The sequence below is a fragment of the Podarcis filfolensis genome (genome assembly GCF_964270895.1).
Source record: "Podarcis filfolensis genome assembly, chromosome: 8".
NCBI lineage: Eukaryota > Metazoa > Chordata > Lepidosauria > Squamata > Lacertidae > Podarcis > Podarcis filfolensis.
The window spans coordinates 64,846,222-64,869,088 of NC_139611.1; the positions used below are offsets into that span (position 1 = coordinate 64,846,222).

The 22,867-nt window shown below is 45.7% G+C and overlaps 1 protein-coding gene across 1 annotated transcript in view; it reads right to left on the minus strand.

Annotated features, from left to right (window-relative positions):
• Window positions 1–22,867, minus strand: part of SLC9A1 (solute carrier family 9 member A1) — a 71,974-nt gene that overhangs the window by 13,820 nt on the left and 35,287 nt on the right. Inside the window, exons 2-6 of the mRNA XM_083626997.1 lie at window positions 10,953–11,413; window positions 3,536–3,786; window positions 1,041–1,258; window positions 376–578; window positions 32–121 (exon numbers count right to left, since the gene is read on the minus strand). Coding sequence (XP_083483123.1) covers window positions 32–121; window positions 376–578; window positions 1,041–1,258; window positions 3,536–3,786; window positions 10,953–11,413 — 1,223 coding nt within the window. The remainder of the gene's footprint in view (window positions 1–31; window positions 122–375; window positions 579–1,040; window positions 1,259–3,535; window positions 3,787–10,952; window positions 11,414–22,867) is intronic.

Genomic DNA, 22,867 nt, shown 5'->3' on the forward strand with positions numbered 1-22,867 from the left:
CACTCAGCACAAAGTAAAACAGAACTATTACCTGAGTGTGAATTTCCTCATTGATGGACCTCTTAGTCTCTTGCTTTTTTTTCACAGCCAAGAGATCTACCAAAGGGCGGATGGTCATTCCCTGTGGAGACATAAGCCTGGTTGAATTCAGCACGCCTTAAATACAGACTCTAGACTGTGTTTGGTTGGATTAATTTAGCCTTTACTCCACTTTACTCCCCCATATCCCACTAGTTCCCGCCCCCTTTCTTGGGGGACCATTAAAAATGGTCTCCTTAAGTACAGTCTGGTCTACCACCTCCTTTTGTTGCATGACCTCATTGCTGCCATGATGCCCCCCAGGCCTGGGAAACAGAGGGGCTTCTACAGGCCTACCTGCACAAACACTGTGAAGAAGATGACCGTAATGATGGCGGTGAGGAACATGTCTCTCATTGGGAAGTGATCGTATTTGAGGAGGTAACCCAGGGAGAAGGCAATGGCACCTCGTAGTCCACCGTAGGCAATGATGAACTGATCCTTTGGAGTCAACTTCACAATGCGGAATTTGTTAATGAACCATGTCAGCCCCAGGACACCTGAGGAAATGATAAAAAGGAATGGTAACAGTTAAGTGAAAAGTCAAGTTCAGGGTCCGTATATTGTCGCCAAGGATGGGAAGGCAAAGAATTCTGCCACTTAGCTAAAAATGATGTCAAATTTGTATAATTTGGGTGGTATTTGACACTAGTCCTACGAGGTGCATGCTACCAAATTTAGATTAGGCTCGTTCCCACCTTGATAAATGATGGTTTCTCATGATGTCCAAAACACAGCCATAATGTGCAAACGTGGAATACATGAGGCTCTCAACACAAGAAAAGCATTCAGATGCCTTGGACTTGTTTGGGGGGATCCTTTTCCTGTTAAGCCTGCTGCTCTGGCCCTTTTCAGGCCTTACGCGTCTGAGATTCAAGGCCCGCCTTCGGCAGCACAAGCTGTGGGCAGAGGCCACCCCACATCTCCCACCACTCTTGCAACTTTTCGTCCCACAGCCTCACCTAAAACCCTAGCGATCAAGCAGAAAAGCAGGGTGCAGATGACGAAGGTCCAGTTCCAGTGATGCTTCCCGGCCACAGTGGACACACCGAGGAAAATGAAGATGAGGGTTTCGCTGACGCTGCTCCACATCTTCAGGAAGTACTTGATGGTGGTGTGGGACTTATGGGAGATGTTGGCTTCCACGTAAGGGCGCATAACCACCCCGGCAGCAATGAGCCTGCAGGGGAGGAAGAAGTATGCTATGGAAAGCCACAGAGCAGGCAGGATTCAATCATTTCTTCTCAAGAATCAGGGAGGCCTTGTTGCCTTTGCAGACTCTACATAGTCCACAACAGCCAATTTCGACTGGGCCTAAGAGATTAGGGAATGGGCCAAAACCCACATGTTTTGTCTGCACGGAAGTCCCAGATTCCATCTGTGACATACCCAGTTAAAAAGCTTAGGGGCAGGAGAGACCTTTACATAAGTGTCAGAAAAGACACTTGGGGGGCTAGATCCCAGCATAAAGACAGCTCCTTCCAGCTTATAGTGGACAGAGTGCATCTCAGTGAGTACAGCATCTGCTTTGCATGCAAAGGTTCAATCCCTGGCATCTCTCATTCGAAAACCTTGAAAGCTGCTGCCAGTCCATGTGAGCTGAGTGGAGCAACAGTCAGACTTCATTCCTTGCCCAAAGAAACAGGAATGTCTGTAGGCAGGCTCATGCACACCAATACATCACTTGGGCTCCAGCGGCATTTCAAGCAGCATCACGCCAGTTGTAAAAAGTTATGCCTTCCCCCAAAGAATGAAGGGGAAGTGTACCGTATATTTTTCTCTATAAGACTCACTTTTTCCCTCCTAAAAAGTAAGGGGAAATGTGTGTGCATCTTATGGAGCGAATGCAGGCTGCGCAGCTATCCCAGAAGTCAGAACGGCAAGAGGGATTGCTGCTTTCACTGCGCAGCGATCCCTCTTGCTGTTCTGGCTTCTGAGATTCAGAATATTTTTTTTCTTGTTTTCCTCCTCCAAAAACTAGGTGCGTCTTGTGGTCTGGTGCGTCTTATAGAGCGAAAAATATGGTAGTTTGTTATAAGGGTGTTAAGAGGGAGGGCCGAAGGTTGAAGAAGGCTGCAGTAAAGCAACAGGGCCATGGATTCAAGTCTTGACAGCTGAAAATGGGGGTTGGGGGGCCCTAACTCCCTCTGCAGTGCTCCCATGGCCTTCTGCCCAGATTGGATTCACATAATCATAGAGTTGGAAGAGACACTACTCCAACTTCAGACATGAAGGAATCTTTTGCCCAACATGGGGCTCAAACCCACGATCCTGAAATTAAGAGCCTCGTGCTCTACCAACTGAGCTATCTCTATTGCTTCTCCTTTGCCTGCTGGTTTCAAACTATGCAAGTGGGGGCCACTGTTCCTTTTCTGGCTGATGCAATCCAGCCCGACGATGACTCAATTGTTGAGCTTGGTGGGGAGCTGTTGCTATGTCAGCCTCTAAGAAAACAGGGTTACAAAACAGGAAGAGACCATGTATTTTGCTGGACCAATTGGGAGAGGTTTCATACAGTGCAGGCTTCATACATGGAGACAATGCCTTTGTAGAAAAAGACTTGTACACTGGTGTGTGTGCGTGTGTGCGCATGCAAAAGGGAGATCAGGTGGAGAGCTGGGTAATTTGAAGCAGACCTGCAAGGGTTTCTCATCCCCAACAATAAAACAATAGCAAGTAAACTTGCACCAAGTTGAATAAAATATGGGGCCCCCACCCACTGGTGAAATGTTGCCAGGAGAACTTGTACACTGGGGGGCTTGCTGGGGCATAATGGTAGGCCCAGCCTGAACACTTCCCCTTCCTATCCCCACCCAGATGCCAACAGGTGGCGGGGGGCTTGCGGGGCACTGGGTCCAGGACAAGGGTGCTGGAGGGGAGGGGGGGAGAGGGAGGGTGCCCTGGGAGAGATGAAAGATTGGGCAGCTTATCTGTGCTCTCACACAGCAGAAAAGGAGGCTGGGGTGGCTCAGCATGGTCCATTTGGGGAAGCCCGAAGAGGTCTAGGCCCCTTAGAGCTGGCGCCTGTGGTTGCAGGTCTTTGTCCAGCTCTGCTAACTAACTTGAGAATTTTGTTTTAGAATTCCCGATCCACAGTGACTTATATGTAGGTCTTCACATACAGATGCATGCTATCCTAGTGGCTGCATTCACATGTAACATTTAGCACAAGGTTTGTTTTTGAGCTAGCGGCTGCTGTTTCGTTCTGGGTTTTACAACTTGGTTGAATTTTGGTTTCTGCCCACCACATCGTTATTATGCACCAAAGGCCTGCGTATAAGGATTGTATAGATTGTTAGCCTGAAATTAATAAACACAATCAAGTTAGGTCACAAGGGATACACCCCTTTAGAAAGTCCTGAGCCTCCATACACCAAAGGTCTGCCTCCATCTAAGGCCGCTTCCTACATTCCAACTCAAATGTGGCATCCAAGCCCCCACCCACCGCCATACTTACGCCATGATGCCCGAGAGATGGAACAGTTCTGCGGACAGGTACGCCATGTAGCTGTAAAGAAAGACGAAGAGGGGCTCGATGACACGGATATGGGAAGTGAAGCGGGAGGTGAAGGCTCCGATGATGCCATAGACAACCCCGACAAAGACGCCCCCCAGAGACACCACAAAGAAGCTGAGGAAACCCAGGATGATATTGGTAAAGGTGACTTTGTCGAACGTAGCAAACTCTTCAAAAAGGTGGTAGAGAACCTGGAACGACAAAAGTGGGAGGGAGGGATCAGCAATGTAAGCTCATGGGAGCATTGATCAGAGGTTGGCCACGGGTGTGCCAACATGAGAGAGACGAGAAATTAGTATCCCACAAGGCAAGTGGGGAGGTTTCGAGAAATGGATCAAAAGGGAGCATTAAAAATAGACAAGAGCTCATCCTGCTGGATACAAACCTCGTTCCTAATTGCTGCCTTAAGAGTTATCAAGGCTAATGCAGACAACTAAGCAGCCCTCCTCTAGTTGGAAAAGAGCTGCCATTTTGCTCTGCTTTCACCAGTGAGTTGGTTAATATGCAGTTAGTAGGAATCTGTGTTCCTTTCTCTCTCTCTGACCTCTATACCAGGAATGGGGAACCTTTGGCTCCCCAGATGATGAAGAATTCCCACAGGACCCAGCAAACACACTCAACAGCCAGGTGTAATGAGAGTTATGAGCTGAGAACATCCGGAGGGCCAAAAAATCCTCACCACTGCCCTACACCTTCAGTGTCACCCCTAGGGCTTTTTAAAACAATTTTTTGCATGCAATGAGCCTGGTTTCCTAAACCATTGTTCAGGAACTGAGTGATGAATATTGGGCTCCCATGTCTCCCATGTGTTGGTTTCAGGGCTCTGATCCTTATCCTTTGTTATGTCCGTTTACTATTCAGGATCTTCAGCTAGACTCAGATCATGGGTAAACTGGCATTAAACCACAGTTCCTTGTTTCAGATTTAACAGGGAACTGTGGCTTAATGAGAATAGGATTCAAGTGTCAAAACCAGTCTGCAACAGAAATTGAAAAGATGGGAAATGTGCAGGCTCGTTCTTGGCTTAATGACCAACCCTTTGAAGGGAATGATGATACTTAATTTCTAAGAGGGGCTGTTTTGACTTGTAAATGATTCATTCAAAAAACCTGAATATTTCTTTCTAACTTAAGAGTCAGCAGTAGCAACAATACTGATGGATGCTGATGAAAACAGTAAATATATCTAAACACACACTAGTCTACACCAATCTAGTGTTCTCTCTCTCTCTAAAAACAATTGGCCAGGAGAAAGAGTGCTATCCTAACTTTTTGACATTTTAATTTTTAGCTCCTGTTTTAATATTTAGCTATTTATTTCTTGCTAAAGCACATTCAGTGCAGCCTCCATTGTCAAATGCTTTTGCGAAGCATTACATTACATCTGAACCAGGGGCCATGATTTGATTTGTTCCCCAAAAGACACAATCTGTAGACAATCTTTGTTTTTGGCTCACTGATCAGGGGTTGTTGAGAGCAAAACAATCCAGGTTCCCTGGCTTGGATGCAGGGCAAAGCTAGGAACTGTGGTTTGTTTCTCCCCAGTGTCAGCAGGGAGGAACAAAAAAGCCAAGTTCATTGAGTTCACAATAGTAAACACACAGTAAACTATGTGTAAAACGGATGGGATATCTGTGGCACTTCAGAAATTTGTGGACTGCAACCCCCAGCATCCCTAACCACTGGCCATGGCAGCTGGGGCTGATGGGAGTTGGAGTCAGTCCTACAACATCTGGAAGGCCGCAGGTTCCACATTCCTGCTGTATAAACTTGGCTAAAACTCTCCTGCTGCTTTAACGTTGCTCCTCTTGCTCTCCATTTCCATTACATATGGTGTTTTTTATAGCTTCTCCCTTCCCAAGATTCTACTGCTTATTCAGGGATGGCATTTAAAAAAAAAAAACAGTCTGGAGGGGAGGCTTATTAGAGCCAATTTATAGATTCAGCTCCCCTGGGCAAATGAGCTTTGCCCTACCAGGATGGAAGGGAAAATCCCACCCTTCTTAGGTCAGATTCAGAACCAAGTTCACCAGTGAACTCAACCAAAGGTGATGGGGTGGAGGGGCGTGTGGGTCCCCGGAGAGCAAGTGCCAGTCAATGTATAAGGCAGCTTCCTATGTTCCTAGGAGAAGCAAACAAAAAGGGCAAGGCCTCGTAGCATGGCACTCCCTGCCTTGGCCCATTAAAGCAATGGTCCAAAGGTCGCTCAGCGTCCAATGTCTTGGAGAGATCTCTCCGGTTTGGAACATTGCATCCTCTTTCTCGCCATGCCCTGTGTTCTGGAAAGGCATGTGCAAAGGGGAAAACAAGATCACAAACTCTAGTGTTACAGACAATGGAGAAAGAAGAAGAAGAAGAAGAAGAAGAAGAAGAAGAAGAGGAGGAGGAGGAGGAGGAGGAGGAGGAGGAGGAGGAGGAGGAGGAGGAGGAGTTTGGATTTGATATCCCGCTTTATCACTACCCGAAGGAGTCTCAAAGCGGCTAACATTCTCCTTTCCCTTCCTCCCCCACAACAAACACTCTGTGAGGTGAGTGGGGCTGAGAGACTTCAGAGAAGTGTGACTAGCCCAAGATCACCCAGCAGCTGCATGTGGAGGAGCGGAGACGCGAACCTGGTTCCCCAGATTACAAGTCTACCGCTCTTAACCACTACACCACAAACCTTCCTCTATCCACTTTCTCCATGCCATGCACAAATTCATGAACTTCTATCATTTCACTTCTTTCCTGCCTTTTCTCCAAACTAAAAAGTCCCAAATGCTGCAACCTTTCCCCTTTATCATTTCGGTTACCCTTTCCTGAACCTTTCCCAACTCTAAGACATCCTTTTTTTTAAGGTGAGATGACCAGAACGACGCACCGTATCCCATGAAGTGAGGCATTCAAAGAGCTGGTGTTGACCTTTAAAGCCCTTTATGGCTTAGGATGGGGATTCCTGAAGGACCATCTGTCTCTATGGGTAGTAAGACCTTCAGCAGAGGACCATCTTAGGGATGCCTCACCATCTGAGGCAAGGCGAGAGGCTACCAGGGCAGCGCTCCAGATAAAGGACACGGCTCACATGCACAAGGTTGGCTCTGTTTGCAAACCACAGTCTGTCAGCATTCAGTCTGCCTCAGGCCAAGTGAGGATTCAATGATCTAAGCCTTATGAATTACTGTGTGTACTACTAGTAGCAAAAAATTAAAACCCCCCGAGGACAATAATAGTGAACAGGACTGAGAACACTGCAAGCGGAGATCTGTTTACACTACTGGGCATATATTGACATCAGGCAGGCAGGCGCCTTCACTATACCCTTTTCGGCGCCGGCTAAAACGTTTTTGTTTAGGCAAGCCTGTACAGAGATGTAGAATGCTGGCGTGTGTTTTAAACTGGGTTTTTAGCTTATTGTTGATGCTAATTATTTTTTGAAAGCTTTGGAAAAGTTGCTTTTAACTTTTTTTAAAAAAAACAACACCCTGATAATCTTATGATTTGATTCTTTTCAGGGTGGCTTTGATTTAAATCAAATCAATTTAAATCAAGATTTAAATCACCATTTTAATCACTACTCAGAAAGACTCATTCTTGCTGGTATAATCTTAATATTTACAACCAGATGACAGTTTCATTTTTGGAATAATAAATTTTCAGAGTAGTTTTTACAGTTATAGCAAAAATTGCTGATTTGGTTATACTATTAGAAATACAAAGACAGGTAATTATGAAATTATTGTTTATATTTGGACAACTTTTCTGCTGTACCTTATTGGAAGGAGAAAAATAATCATTTCCTTAATAACAATTTAAACAATTTATTTAACTAAAACAATAACATCATATTATATGTATCCATGTTTGTTAACTGATGTGGTTAAACGATTAAAAAAACACACACACATGAAAAACTTAAAACAAATCCTTATTTCCTGATGAATTGCCTTTGGACTATAATGTAACTTAAATAGAAAACTATCTTTAGAAAGATTTTTCCTCCAAAAGCATTTTATTTAAAAAATCCGATTTAAATAAATAAATAAATAAATAAAATCTGATTTAAATTTAAAAAAACCATTTTAAAAAATAATAATTCATTTTTTAAAATAAAAAAATCATTGATTTTTATCCACCCTGATTGTTTTTGTAAACTGTTTTGAGGTTTAATTGCAATCAAGCGGTCCATAAATCTTGTGAAACAGATAAATATATCAAGTAGCAGGGAACACATGAGAAATGAAGCAGTAGGATTGAACCCTCATATTCCCTTTGGTGCAATGAGAGCAGGGAAGGAGATACAGCATCTCCTTCCCCCAATCCCCCCCCCCCCCCGCACTTGAACATTGTTGTTGTTGTTTAGTCATTTAGTCGTGTCCGACTCTTCATGACCCCCTGGACCAGAGCACGCCAGGCACTCCTGTCTTCCACTGCCTCCCGCAGTTTGGTCAGACTCATGCTGGTAGCTTCAAGAACACTGTCCAACCATCTCGTCCTCTGTTTTCCCCTTCTCCTTGTGCCCTCAATCTTTCCCAACATCAGGGTCTTTTCCAGGGAGTCTTCTCTTCTCATGAGGTGGCCAAAGTATTGGAGTCCCAGCTTCACGATCTGTCCTTCCAGTGAGCACTCAGGGCTAATTTCCTTAAGAATGGATGCGTTTGATCTTCTTGCAGTCCATGGGACTCTCAAGAGTCTCCTCCAGCACCATAATTCAAAAGCATCAATTCTTCGGCCATCAGCCTTCTTTGAACATTAGCCCCACCCTAGAATTGATTTGAGTTTAAATTTGGATTGAGTGTTTCTGGTTTGCATGCGCGTGACGTGCACAGCCTTAGAAACTAACAAATTACATTATCCATTTAGAGATCTCAGAACTCTGTTGTTTCTTAGAATTCCTGAGCAACACCAGGTACTTTCTGCTAGTCTACTATATATTTTGGAAAGTGGTTTGTCTGATCACTGTTCACCTCTAAAGCAATGCTATTTTTCTAGGAAAAAGAGGTCCTGGAGCTCACTGTGAACTTCTCCCTTGTTCTCTTAGAATGGCAATGGTGCCCCACCTGAGTTGAGCTCCAGCTGGAAAAAAAAGCCCTGCTCTTAAGATATCATAACCAAACGTTTCATGAGAGTTCTAGAGATCAAGGAGGCCGTTTTGAATCAAGATGGTGAGCTGAACAAAACTGCACTGGTTTTAATCACCGATTTAAAAACTGTACCGATTTTCTGATTTCTTTGAATTCCTATGTAAAGCTTGGTATGAGACTGTGAGTTACAGTACACCTAAGCACTGCGCATTCAACTTGATTTATAACAATGCACAGCAACACAAGACTTTCCTGCCTCCACCGTCCCACTGCCTTCTACGGCACTCTTCTGGAAGGCCGCTCTCAAGGTCTCTACTAAATGGCACAGGGTGTGAGGGGGGAGCTGGCATTAATGCCTTCCTCTCGGGCAAGGAGGACTCTGTGTCCCACCCATTAGGAAGGGGAGTGGAAGCACCCCCTGGGTAGCTTCGCAGCCTTTTGGAACTGGAAACGCTGCTGCCAAAACAGAACAGCCACAGGTTCAAACTGTCAAAGGGCAAAGGAGTTCACTAGCTGCAATAAATCACAACCACGCCAGAGAAATCCCTTCTGGAAAAGGCAAGGAGCACCACCCTCTTGAGTCACTACGAAGTAACAGTACACATCTTGGGCAACAGAGGCCTCAACGCAAATGAGTCACCCACCCATGCCCTTTTGCCACATTGGTAGTCATAAATCAGCTTTCCGACGCCCTCCTTCCCCCTGCCCTTTCAAGTGCTTTCTGATGGGTGAGGTGAAAATCGACATCTGCCTTAGCAACGGAACTCATGGCAAGGCGATGCCCATTTAAGCACGCACAAATCCCACCAGGTGTGTGAGCCTAAATGTTTGTAGCTGGAGAGAGACAAATAGACTTCAGTCCCAGCTTGGCTCTCCTCTGTCCCTGCCAAATCACACGTGTGGCAGGCGATAAGGCGAGATATGGGGAGCTGCATGTCCCCCCAAGGCTCTCCCCCACCCCCACAAAGAGCAGGGAGCATCAAATGTGCCACAGGAACCTTGTCTTACAGCAAGTCAGACATTGGGCCTTCAAGCTTAGTAACATCTACACTGACTGGCAATGGCACCCAAGGACTTCAGCCAGAGAGCCTCTTCTGCCCTACCTGGAGATGCCAGGGATTGAGCCTGGGAACTTTTGCATGTAAGATAACTGCCCTTGCGCTGGAACACAGGCAGCTGCCTTATACAGAGCCAGACTGTTGCTCCAGCTAGTTTATTAATGTTTACATTGCCTGGCAGCAGCTCTCCAGTGTTTCAGAGTTGGGGGGGAATCTTGCCTGGAGAATCTAGGGATTGAACCTGGGACCTTCTCCCTGCAAGGCCAATGCTCCCCCACTGAGCTACAGCCCTTCTCCTTCTCTACAGGCAGAAGGGTATCTTGCAACCAGACCAACACAAGAGCTACAGCAAAGGCACAACTGCTTCTCCATTCTCAGCCATTTGCTGACAGCAATTCCTCACTGGCAAAGTGGAAATCATGCCCTGGCTGATCATCCAGTTTACACCCAGGTCATTCTTAAGAGACTTTGCCTTACAGTATACGGCAGAGGTAGAGCCCAGGGGTTGAAGGTAGCCCTCCAAGCCACACTATCTGGCCCTCAGGACTGTCCCCCATGCTACAACCCGTCCCCAGATACCCTGCTTCTCCAGACCAAGCCCCTCAACACCCCAGCTTTGCAAACTCCTTGAGTGATTTTCAGCAAACTGGACCGTGCGCTTCCTCTAATAATGCCTTTCACTTGCCTGGATGGAGGACAGAGAAGGATGGGTGAGTGTGTGTAAAAACCAACCTAATATTCAAAGATAGCATGTACATTTGTTGCTCCAACTACATCACACTCTTCCTGCAAAATTCCACGGCATATACGTGATCAGTTTTTGAGACAAAGGTGGACTGTGTACCTTGACCAACATGCCAAGGGTGGTATGCAAAGTACTCGTTCCTTTTGCACAAGTATTTATGCTTGTGCAATGGAATATCCTACACACACATCCCCAAATCTGTTCCGGAGGGTTGGGAGAACCCCTAGAACAGATTTAGGGGGTGCACAAGGGGAGAAAAGAAGGGAAAGTTCCACTGCAGAACTAGAAGTCCTTGAGTCGATGGAACAAGTCATGTAGCACTACTCTGGATGCAACCCTACATTCCCATTCTTGTGCCAACCCGTTTGTGTGGCGCTTGTGAGATAGTGCCCTGGGGATCAGATCTGCTTCCTATCCTTCCACCTTAAACAGAGCCCCCAATCCAAAACCTGAGGCAGCTGGCACATGTTCCAACTTAAGGTCCATTTCACTTACCACAGTGACTGCGTCATTCAACAAAGACTCGCCGAACACCAAAATGTGCAGCAGCTCATTGATGTGGATCTCCTCAAACACAGCCAGCACGGCAACAGGGTCCACTGCCGAGATGATGCTGCCAAAAAGCAGGCAGGCCAGGAGTTCGGTGTCCTGCAAACCGGTGCCGTTGATCTGGCACACGGCGTACATCAGCGAGCCCACAAAGAAGGCGTTCCACAACGTCCCCAGCACGGCGAAGATCAAGATCGTGCCCAGGTTCTCTGTGAACTGGCGTAAGGGGAGGAAGTAGCCGGCGTCCAAGATGATGGGCGGGAGCAGGAAGAGGAAAAAGACGTCCGACTCTAGGATTGGAGGCGTCTCTCCCACAGCTTTGATGAGTCCCCCAACCAGCAGCCCTACAACAATCAGTAAGCAGCTCTCTGGAACTATACTGGAAATGGTTGGAATCACGTGGAACCCTGGAAGGGGAGAGAGAAGCAAGACGGTAAAGGCCAGTTCCTCTTCAGCTGCATTGCGTTGCCCCCCAGAACTTCTCCCACCCACAGTTACACAAAAAGCCTTTGTCCATCTGGTGCCCTCTATATAATTTGGACTATGACTCCCTTCAGCCACAACGAGTACAGCCGTCCTGATGGGAGTTGTACTCCAAAACACCTGGAGGGCATCAGGTCGGCAAAGGCCGAACGAAGAGAATGGCACAGAGTCGTGGGAGGGCAGAAGGACCCCAATTGAAAGACAAAATTTCAAGTAAACCTGAATTTGCTGTGGGAGAAGCTGAATTCTATTACCCATATACAGTATATTACACAAACCAGATATATTTGCATAAATCCTTCTTTCAACCTTAGGCTGTAATCCTATATGTGCCCAGGAGTAAGCCGCATTAAAATAAGTGGGAATTACTACTGAGTAGACAGGTATAGGATTTCACTGCGGGAATAAATTAATATGTAATTTCTCTCTCTCTCTCTCTCTCTCTCTCTCTCACACACACACACACACACACACACACACACTTACACATACATCAGCTTCCCAGAGTCCAAAAACCAAGACAGGAGTTCATTTGAGCAAAAGAGTCACTTTACTCAGTCACAGAATGATCCCCTGCCCTTTAATGCTAACACTCCATGCCACAATTAATTTACTGGCCTTTATTTTAGCATTTCAGTTGAGTTTTTAGCTGTTTCTTTTAACTGTGGTGTTGTTTTAATTATTCTATATTGTAACAATGCTGTGCAACCCATTTTTACGTTTTGTAAACCACGTCAGAAGTATGCAAACTTAAATTTAGCACACTTAAAAATAATTACAATACAGACTTCAAATTGAAACATTAATATTCATGTATTTATTTCCTCAGAGATAGGAACCAAGCAGGTGAGCACCGGATAACACGCAGTGCAATAAAACACTGGAAAACATACACAGCATCTCTTCAAGTAATTAAGTTATACAACAAGTGTTGTAAACAAAATCTGCCCTTTTTCCCTTATGGGGTATCCAAGAGCCAGTATAGAGTCCTTACGTGGGTAGGAGAAAATAACAGAGGGCAACCAGAGAATATTGAGGAGCAAAGCAGCTAGTAAGCCTGATCTTTATTAAAGCTGTTGCAACAGGGTGCTCCCCTCACACGCAGGAGGATGGAGGAGGACCCAGAACAAAGGTGTGCCTGCCATTTTAAATTCCCTGCCCTGGAGCTCAAGACCACCCCTCCATACATCATACATACATCACAGAAGGGGTGTAACCCAAGACCACCCCCACAAACATCATACCTACATCACAGAAAAGGTGGTCTACAACAGAAATTTGAATGTTGTTGTTTTTCCTGTCTGTCAGGTCATCTGATAATGCCTTATCTGATTGCTTTTCCTGGTAGTCTGCCCATTCCTTTGAGATGGTGATTTCCCAATTCCTGAGACAATGGGAAGGTTCCCACACCCCCTCCCTCCTTGCAGAGAAAACATTTGGTCAGTTTGGGAGTCAAAATGGTTTCAGGGTGGTCTTCCTGTGCTGCTCTAGACATGTGGTCCACATATGTATGTAGGTGTTTGGTTGGTACATTTATGAACATTTATTATATATATAAGACTTGTAATTTTTTATTACACAAGCGACACTGTATTCTGTACCTTGACAGCAACTGGCTATAATACCTAATGCTCTCCAAAAGCCTCAGCAAAGAGTAATGGTGGTGCTCAATGCACCTTAAAGTGGAAATAATGACATAACTGCCACTATGGAGAGGGCCGTATCCTGCACCAATACCCCATCTACTATTGCCTCCACTGAGAGGGGGCGAAAGCAAGAATGAAATGCCTTGAATCCTGAACAGGAAGTGCTCCGCGCTGCAACAATATGTTGCAAATCGCCGTTACAGTGGTGCCTTGCAAGACGAAATTAATTCGTTCCGCGAGTCTTTTCGTCTTGCGATGTTTTTTGTCTTGCGAAGCACGGTCCGTCGCAACTGCACCCCTTCGAGCGGCTTTAAGAGAAAACGAAACAAACTCGCAAGACGTTTTCGTCTTGCGAAGCAAGCCCATAGGGAAAATCGTCTTGCGAAGCAACGCAAAAAACGAGAAACCCTTTCGTCTTGCGCGTTTTTCGTTTTGCGAGGCATTCGTCTTGCGGGGCACCACTGTATAGCTAGAGACCTTCAAATCGTGCTGTCTTCCTCCCAGACCTGTTATGGGTTTTGTTAATTCCTCTAAATGCAGCCCTGCTGTTTAGGGGTGGGGGGTGGGAAGACAACTGGTAAGCACAGCGTGTTCCATCCTCCGACTCCCTGGCAAAGGGACCTACAGTATTTTCATGAGAGGCAGCCATTCTTGATCAACACCTCCGTTGCTTTGTTCTTCCATGCTGAATTGCTGGGCAAGTCCAACCATCTGGCTCAGGGTGCAACCTGTTGAGCTGTAAAATGCATCCCTCTGACACTAGGGGTGAGGAGCATGCAAGAGGGTATAACAGAGGCCAACCTGAGATACTCCGTGCCTTCATTCAAATATGCCCCCCCCACGAGCATAAAGGGCCAACAGCAGGTTTGTGGCCTGGAGGCATGAGATGTGTGCACAGGGAAGAGGGAAGGAGTAAAGTTCCTGTTCCGGAGGTGAGGACTCTGAATCTGAACGGCATGCAGGGGGAGCCCCAAAAGTGCTGCAACCCAATGAACCTGTGAGGCCAGTGGCTTTCACCCCCACGTCTGAAGATGTGGCACCGCCGTCCTCGTGACTCCACTGTAGAAGATCCTGGAAGCCCTAAGCCTCCCCAGGCTCCACTGCAGAAGATCGCGAGAGAAGGCTGGGCCTCTTCAAGTAGAGGAGCATCCTGCAGCAAAGGTGCTGGTAACTATTAGACTACGTCTGGTGCTGCTGCTATAAAAGGGCTCAGTTTGAGCAACTTCAAAGCTGTGTATTCCCCCAAGCACAGGCTTGGAACCAGTCTGTGCCCTGCCTGAGCCACCTTGCCTTGCGTCCAGCCTGAACCTGGTCGAGCCTTGCAGCACCGCAAAGCAGGGCAGCAGAACTGGCACCTGTTGGGGGGCGCTCTGGCCATGGATTTCCTGCATTAAGCAGAGCGTTGATCTGGATCAGGAGTGGGGAACCTATGGCCCTCTGGATGCTGCTGAACTCCAACTCCCATCAGGCCAAGCAAGCATGCTTAATGGCCAAGAAGGATGGGAGATGTAGTACAGCCACATCTGGAGGGCCAAAGGTTCCCCATTCCTGGTCTACATGGCCTCCAAAATCCTTCCAACTCTGCAATTATCTGAGTTTGCTCTCTAGCTGTCTGGCTTTAGCACTTAAGATAATGCAGACATCTTGGCACCAAGAACACAGACCCACCCTCTCCATTTCACTATCTGCCTTTCTTTTTAAATGAAAGTTGGGCTGATAGGGGATAGGTATTGTTGGGAGCGCTGCCTTAAGACCTGGGGGTGGATGATTTGTGGGGTGGACATTATCCTCCTCTTCGGGCTCCATATTAAATTTCTGGGGTGTGGGTGTGGAATTCCATTCACTCATGTATCACTAGAAAACCCAGAATGAAGATTGTTTGATTGGCATAACTTAAAACAGCTTCCAGAATTTGGATTGTCTGGGTGCGGAACTGCAATTGTTTTTAGCAAGGGAGTACAGCTTGCTGAGCCCAGCTGGTGAAAGGCAATCCTTTTGCACAGTGCAGAGAAACACCAGGCAGCCTTCCTGGAATGGCAAGTGCCTAGCCCCAGCTCAGAACGCACTGCTCAGAACCAACAGCTCTGCACCGGGCTCCTTTGTGATCACACCCTGGTTTCCCCCTCACACCACCCCTGTCTCATATGCAACAGACTAGAATTTAGCAGTCATTCAAGGACAGAACGATGAGTCAGCAGTTTGCCGCCAGTGCCAGATGAAAAACGCACCAATGGTGGCATGAAGAGAGAATGGACCACCAAAATATGGACATCAGCGCCACTATTTCCCTCTTTCTCTCCTCGGTGCACGAAGTAGAGAGGCTTTCATGGTGCTGCCTGCAGAGTATCAGTTAAAATCCACAAACCGAATGCCAAGCAGACGCCGTGCCCCCTGGTGCTGCCTGGCATTCAAACCAGTCTGAAGGCAGGCATCATTAGTGATGGCAGAGACAACAAAGCTGTACAGAGCTTTTTGATGGCTGCTCTGTTCTAAAGCAAAGGTATCCCGCTAGATGCCATTATCCCCTAGCTCCCATCAGTCCTCCCTTTTAGAAAGCAGCCTGTTTAATGGTGTGCATACAAACATTGGAGGGATGTGCGTGCAAATCTTTAGATAAAATATTTTTTTAAAAAAAAATAATCACCTACCACTAGTAAAATGTTAGTGTTGAATGAGAGATTTCTAAAATAGAGAAGCAAAACCTAAAAGCATCTCCTAGACTTGTGCTTCTGAGAAGAGCCAGATAAAGACCCAAAGAACTGAGAATCGATCTCCCGTCTTCTTCTAGCGGCTCAAACTATGACTAGGGAATCTTGGAAGGACTTCAAATTCTCGCATCTTGATTATTGGTACTAGTGGGTTTGGAGAGTAGCTCTATTTGAGAAGCTTGTGTACAAGATGATCAGGAGGTCAAAGAAAATGCAAGCTATTTGTTGGGCTTAGGTACTCATTTATCGAATTCACTTGGTTACAGGATCAATAATAGAACTATTCCAACCCAATGTGTCAGGTTGGTTATTTTAGATATTAGTTGCTCTCTCTTAAGTGTTCAGCAGGGTACCTCTTGCTTGCCTCTTTGGATTTTGCAATCTGTAATAATGGACTTTCGAGCTTTCCTTGGTGGGTTTTCTCGTCGTAATGATATGTAAATGCATGCTTTGTGTTTTATGGCTCTCTGCAGCAGGTGGGACATGTAGGGGGAATGACTACTTGGGAGTTATGACTGTGGAGATGTAGTCTGTGTTGCTGAGCATATGAAAACTCAATAAATATTATAATTAAAAAACCCACAAGCAAAATGTTAAGTACTGAGATTCCAAGATAGTAATAACTAGGTAAGTCTCTGCCCCAGCCCAGCCCCTTCCTCAGTTCCACGCCTCTCCAAAGTATCAATGCTTTGACCATGATGCCCATTAGCTTTCTCTGTCCTTGCTGAATTAATCCAACAAAGCCAAATTAAAGTTGGAAGCCAATATCCATTGAACTTGTCACCCACCTGCAGACTCGTGAGCTGCTCGAGTCGCTGAAGGCTGCAGCAAAGTCACTCCCCCAACCCCCCACTTTACAAAAACAGCAGAGTTAAGTACAAATTAAAGACTCAAATCTAGAAATTATAACTGTCTCTCACTTTGTCCCTCTGGGCTGTCAGGATTCCATTAGGATGGAGCACTCCTGAGTTAATGAGAATGAAGGATTCAGACTCTTTTTTGCAATGCTCTAAAAATAACACCCACACTGAGTGTGCTTTCATTAAATCTTTGATCTTCGTTGAAATTCAGAACACCCAGTCACTCTGCACCTCCCATCTTTTTATAACTAAAGAGTCTGGATTTCTTTTGTTTTTGATTCTAGCAGATTGCTGCTGTGAGTGTTCCCGAACAATACAAAAGCCAGCTACTGACGAGACAGAAGAGCAGCAGAAGTTCGCAAGCTGGGCACTTGGGCTACAAGACATGTGACTAAAACCAAGCATGTTAAATCTGTCGCTCGCTTGGTCGCCTGCGGAGAGCAGAAATCAACCCCAGGTGAGCAGGCAGGAAAATTATCCCAGTCTTAAACAGAAATCAAGACACGTAACTAGAATCAAGCACATGAATTGCTGGTCGCCTGCAGAGAGCAAAAATCAACTCCAGGTGAGCAAGCAGGAAAGTTATTCCAATCTAAGAAACAAAGGAACAAACTCCCCACCGCCCCTCTTGAAGTGCCATGACAAAAGGCGTAAATCTTTTTGCATTGCCATTTCAACAGTGGTAGTAGAGGAGCAAATGGAAAATCCTTCCCTGGAGTATCTTGCTCCCAGACCAATCCAAGAAGAGAGCTGATAAGAATCAAAGGAGGAGTGAGTACCTGAAGTTGGGGCATGGGGCAGGTTCAAAATGTGAACCCTTGCTTGAGAAGCAACTGCAAGCTCCATAGAATGTCCCTGTCAAAATGAGGCTGTTCAAAAGTACCTACCAGATTTAGTATTATAATAATGAGTTCCTGGTGCTGTCAGGGGACTTTATTTGCATCTCTTCCCCAACTGGGAAAACAGAGATTAAATACTGAAGCCAGCCCTCCCCAGGACTCCTTCACGTCATTTGCTCATCTCTGTAACCAAGGAAACCCTTTCCTACAGGCTGAATCTCCTGTGCTCTTCCAAAACTTTCTCTTAGTGCTGCACACTGGCTAAGGAGGTGATAACACCAAGCATCTTCCAGATCTATCAGAGAGGGTCTCATGCAGCTGAAAACACCCTTCTTTGTTTCCTGGGCAACGTGTGACATCTTAGCTCCAAAAAGGCACCCAGAGGACAGAAAAATCTCTTCTACCTCCAAATCCAAAATAGCTTATGCCATGGGTAGGCAAACTAAGGCCAGGGGGCCGGATCCGGCCCAATCACCTTCTAAATCCGGCTCGCGGATAGTCCGGGAATCAGTGTTTTTACATGAGTAGAATGTGTCCTTTTATTTAAAATGCATCTCTGGAATATTTGTGGGGCCTGCCTGATGTTTTTACATGAGTGGAATGTGTGCTTTTATTTAAAATGCATCTCTGGGTTATTTGTGGGGCATAGGAATTCGTTCATATATTTTTTTCAAAATATAGTCCGGCTCCCCACAAGGTCTTAGGGACAGTGGATCAGCCCCCTGTTGAAAAAGTTTGCTGATCTCTGGCTTACGCCAACCTTCCCTAACCTGATACCCGCCCCCCAGACATTGTTGGGACTACATATCCCATCATCCATATCCGTAGGCCATGCTGGCTGGGGCTGATGGGAACTGTTGTCTAAGAACCTTCAAGGTCTCATTGCTCTGCAGCAGCTCCATAAACCACCTCTGGAACTGATATTGGGAATCTATAAGGTTGCTAACAGAGATTAAAAACAGGACTACCGGATATGAGCAACACACCTGTAACATTCCTCTACTTACAGGCGTGGGGAACCTTTTTCACCCAAGCGCTGCATTCCCTTCTGGGCAACTTTCCAAGCTGCCTGGGATGGGCGGGGCCAGAAGCAAAAACGGACAGAGAACTGAGCGTAAATCTTTACCTTTGTAAAGGCCAGTTACTGCACAGTTGGCTAGTTTCTGCACACACTCACACTCCCCACTTCCTCTGCTTCAGCCAGAAAAGTCAGAGGCACTATCGGAGTTCAAGGACACCTTCAGACATGAAGCAGGGTCAGTGAGAGATGTGGGCCAGGCAGAGAGGCCCCAAGGGCCACACTGAGCCCCCAGGACAAAGGCTACTCACCTCTACCCTACTGTATAAGGAACGGCTACATTAATAATAATAATAATAATAATAATAATAATAATAATAATAATAATAATGTATTTATACCCTGCCCATCTGGCTGAGTTTCCCCAGCCACTGTGGGCGACTTCCAACCGAATATTAAAAACAATACGGTGTCAGACATTAAAAACTTCCCTAAACAGGGCCGCCTTCTGTTGTCTTTTAAAAGTAAAATAGTTGTTTATTGCCTTGACATCTGCTGGGAGGGCGTTCCACAGGGCGGGTGCCACTACCAAGAAGGCCCTCTGCCTGGTTCCCTGTAACCTCACTTCTCGCAGCGAGGGAACCGCTAGAAGGCCCTCGCCGCTGGACCTGTGTCCGGCCTGAATGATGGGGGTGGAGATGCTCCTTCAGGTATACAGGACCGAGGCCGTTTAGGGCTTTAAAGGTCAGCACCAACACAAACAGGTCATTTGCTTGATTCAGGTTTTACGGGAAACAAAAATGACCTAGCACAAGAATGTCTGAAAATTTACCGCAATGAAACTTGATAAGATTTATGAAAAAAATGGTTGCACCCTGACTCAGGTCTGTTGTTTAAGCCTCAACCCACTTTTCTCAACTTCTTTTCCCTTGCACCATATTCCGTTCTTCAGGTTTCTCTTCCTGCTGAGGGTTTTATTGCTGCCACTCCTGAAACGTCCTTACAACTCAATTCCCTCTCTCTGCTCCAATGTTCCCAGGTTAATCTGCCATTGCTGAGCTTCATTACTTTGCTTCCTTCTTTCTTTCCTTCCTGGCTATTAAAATCCTGCAACAACACTGGGCATCAACTTCACTTTAGCCTCCCTAGGAATACATCTCATGGCAGACTCTATAAAAGGATAGGCCAATAAAGCACATCCAGGGAGATCAAAGAGGCAGGGAGCAGCTTCATGTGGAATAAAAGATTTGTAAGGTAGGCTGATTTTGTGCAATGATGTTTGGCTTGTAAAGCCTTTCATAACCTAGGAGCAACATACCACAGAGAAAGCCTCTCCAAGTAAGCTCCTCTTTTGTCCTCTAGTAGGACCTTGCAACGACGTTGTTTCTCCTTTCTAAGATGCAGTTGGTCAATTTACAGTCTTATGCTTTTATTATTAGCTACCCTCATGCATTTGGAAAGGTGGGTTGCAAAAAAATGATCAATCTAGCTAGGGGTCATTTTGTGTTCCTCTGCATCTTCAGGATGGCTGAGAAAGGTATTTTTTCTTGCACCTTTCCCCTCCCAAAGTAGAACAAGGAGGAAGATAATACAAAGAAATGCAAAGTAAAAATATGACACGTCGCAAAATTGTGGAAGTGGCACCCACACATGCAATTCCATATACAGTCATCAGGTTAAGAGTTACAGTTAATGTAATAGACAAATAAAGGTTTATGAAACCAATAAATCAGAAAGCACTTTAGGAATCTTTCTGTTGTTTGTCAGAGTGATTTGTAAAAGTAATAAATCTCCACCATGTAGCCAATAATGTGGCTTTGTGTTTTCTCTCATGCTATATGTAGCTTTTGTTTACATTTCCCAAGTAAGTCTATTTGCCATACCTTCTTATACCAGGATGCCAAGGTAGCCCCCTTTCTTTAATGGACTAGAGTCAAATTCATGCCACAATAAATCAGCTAGTTTTTAAGCAATTAAACACTGGAAATGATCACCATCAGCTCTTAAGGAAGTGAGAGGGCCATGGTGCTTCCCCTCTCCCAAAAAAACTGCCACATTCTCTCCCCTATTTCTCTCTTTGCTAGAATTTCTAGCTGTAGTTTTCTGAAACTGAGAGCGCAGCCTTGGATGGTTGCCCCAAGTCCCCCTCTGGGAGATCCTGAGCCTTGTAGGACTGGCTGTTCGCCTCCACTTATGCCCCACTTGTACATCTGCAATTAAAGCAAATGCACACAGATCTTGCTTTTCAAACACAATGCGTTCCCTAGAAATCATTCATTAGGCAAGCATTTGCATAACAAGTCAATGATTTCCACTGATTCCTGTGAGGAAATTTCTTATGCATTCCCGACCACAGAATTTTGACACCCTCCACCGAAAGTCAAAAGCCCCTAGGAAAACCCTCTGGAATCTTACTAAAATACTCTACAGCTGCTCAGCCAACCAGCAAAAAGCAAACAAGGAAGTAAAAAAATGCTCTCCATTCAGGTATCTAAATCTGTGGTGTGAATCGTGAGTGGGCAGAAAGTGAGCCTGGTTCAGATGCAACAAACCTTGGCCTTTTTGGATTCAGTACATGCCTTGTGCTTTCACACTCACTTCTCTTCCCTTCATTTACATGACTTCAAGGGAGAGACCGTGGTTAAGCCACAGTTTCCTGTAACTTCTGAACCAGGAAACTGTGGATTTAAAGAGCACAAAGGGACTTACATCTGAGAAAAAATGCATAGCACTGTACTCACATATAGCAGAACTGTAGCAAGTGAGGAATGTGTAATAATATATAATATATTTAAACATATGCTCAGTTAAATGGCTTTCATTTTTTAGGGTTTAGGATTTGGCTCAATGGCTGCATTTCTCAAGACTGTAAAGTGAAGGATCCCCTGACTTTTGAGAGGAAAAATCCCAGCTGAAATTCCATCTGGAAAAGCACAGATACAGGATGACTCACTCTTGGTGCATGAGACCCATAAATAACCTTCAGCACTAACAGACACGAATTCAGACACCAACCCGGCATGCTCAGAACCCGTACTTTATAACAACTGTCAGAACATAGCCAAATGTTATGCCAGGCACGGAGCCTGCAGCTGGCTGCTCTTGCTGTTAACGACCTGCCATGCAGAGCTCCATTGAAATTATTAATCGCCACAACATTCGAGGGAACGATGTGACTTCGCAATGCAAATAAAGAGGGAATTAAGCAGTAGAATTCTGCCAGACTCAGCCACAATTTGAAAGTTGTTAGGAGTAAGGGCATATGAGTGTGTGTGTGTGTGTGTGTGTGTGTGTGTGTGTGTGTGTTGTGTGGTAGAAACCCAGGCAGTTTCCATCAAATGGTAATCCAAATCCTACTGTTCTGACAGAATGAGCTCTGTTCTTCGAGGAAACCACCTTTCACTGCAAGCCCAACCCGCCAGAGCATTTTGGCAGCTGACCCCAGGAGCAACTCCCTGTATACTAGGCCCTATGAAGTCCTACCCTCAAAGCTTGGTTCCCTGTATGCAGAACCCATCTCTGGTGCCTGTTCCCTTTCCCTGCTTTAAGGCCGCCTTAAATCCTGACCTTTTCCTGGTTTGACTTTTGCACCCAGCTAAAAGCATGGTAAAACTGAACTCAGTTTCCTCAAGGTAGGTGAGTGGTCATGTGTTGGGCAAGCCATCATGTCTCGGTTCTGTGTCGTAGATAGATAGAGCAAGACATGATAGGCTTACTAAAGCAAACACAACTAAGGCAGCAATTTCATGTGCACTTTCCTTCAGAGTAAGTCCCACTGAGCTCCAAATGAAGATGTCCAAGTTCCAGAGTTCTTTGCATGCCAAAAAGCTCTTTAGAACTGAGTAATAATAAAACACAGAAGTGGCAATTAACACACACACACACACCGTTTTTGCATAATGTAATAGCCTTGGATTTCAATTACAGTGGTACCTCGCAAGACGAATGCCTCAGAAGACAAAAAACTCGCAAGACGAAAGAGTTTTCCATTTTTTGAGTTGCTTCGCAAGACGATTTTCCCTATGGGCTTGCTTCGCAAGACGAAAACATCTTGCGAGTTTGTTTCCTTTTTCTTAAAACCGCTTGAAGAGGTGCAGTTGCGACTTGACCGTGCTTCGCAAGACGAAAAAACCGCAAGACGAACAGACTCGCGGAACGAATTAATTTCGTCTTGCAAGGTACCACTGTATGCTGAACTGGGAAGGAACTTCTCTCTGCAAGTGTATTGGAACCCACACATTTCTTGTGGGAAATCTTAAGTCAAGTTGCCAATTAGCCTCAGCAAGAAGCCCTTCAAACTCTGTTTG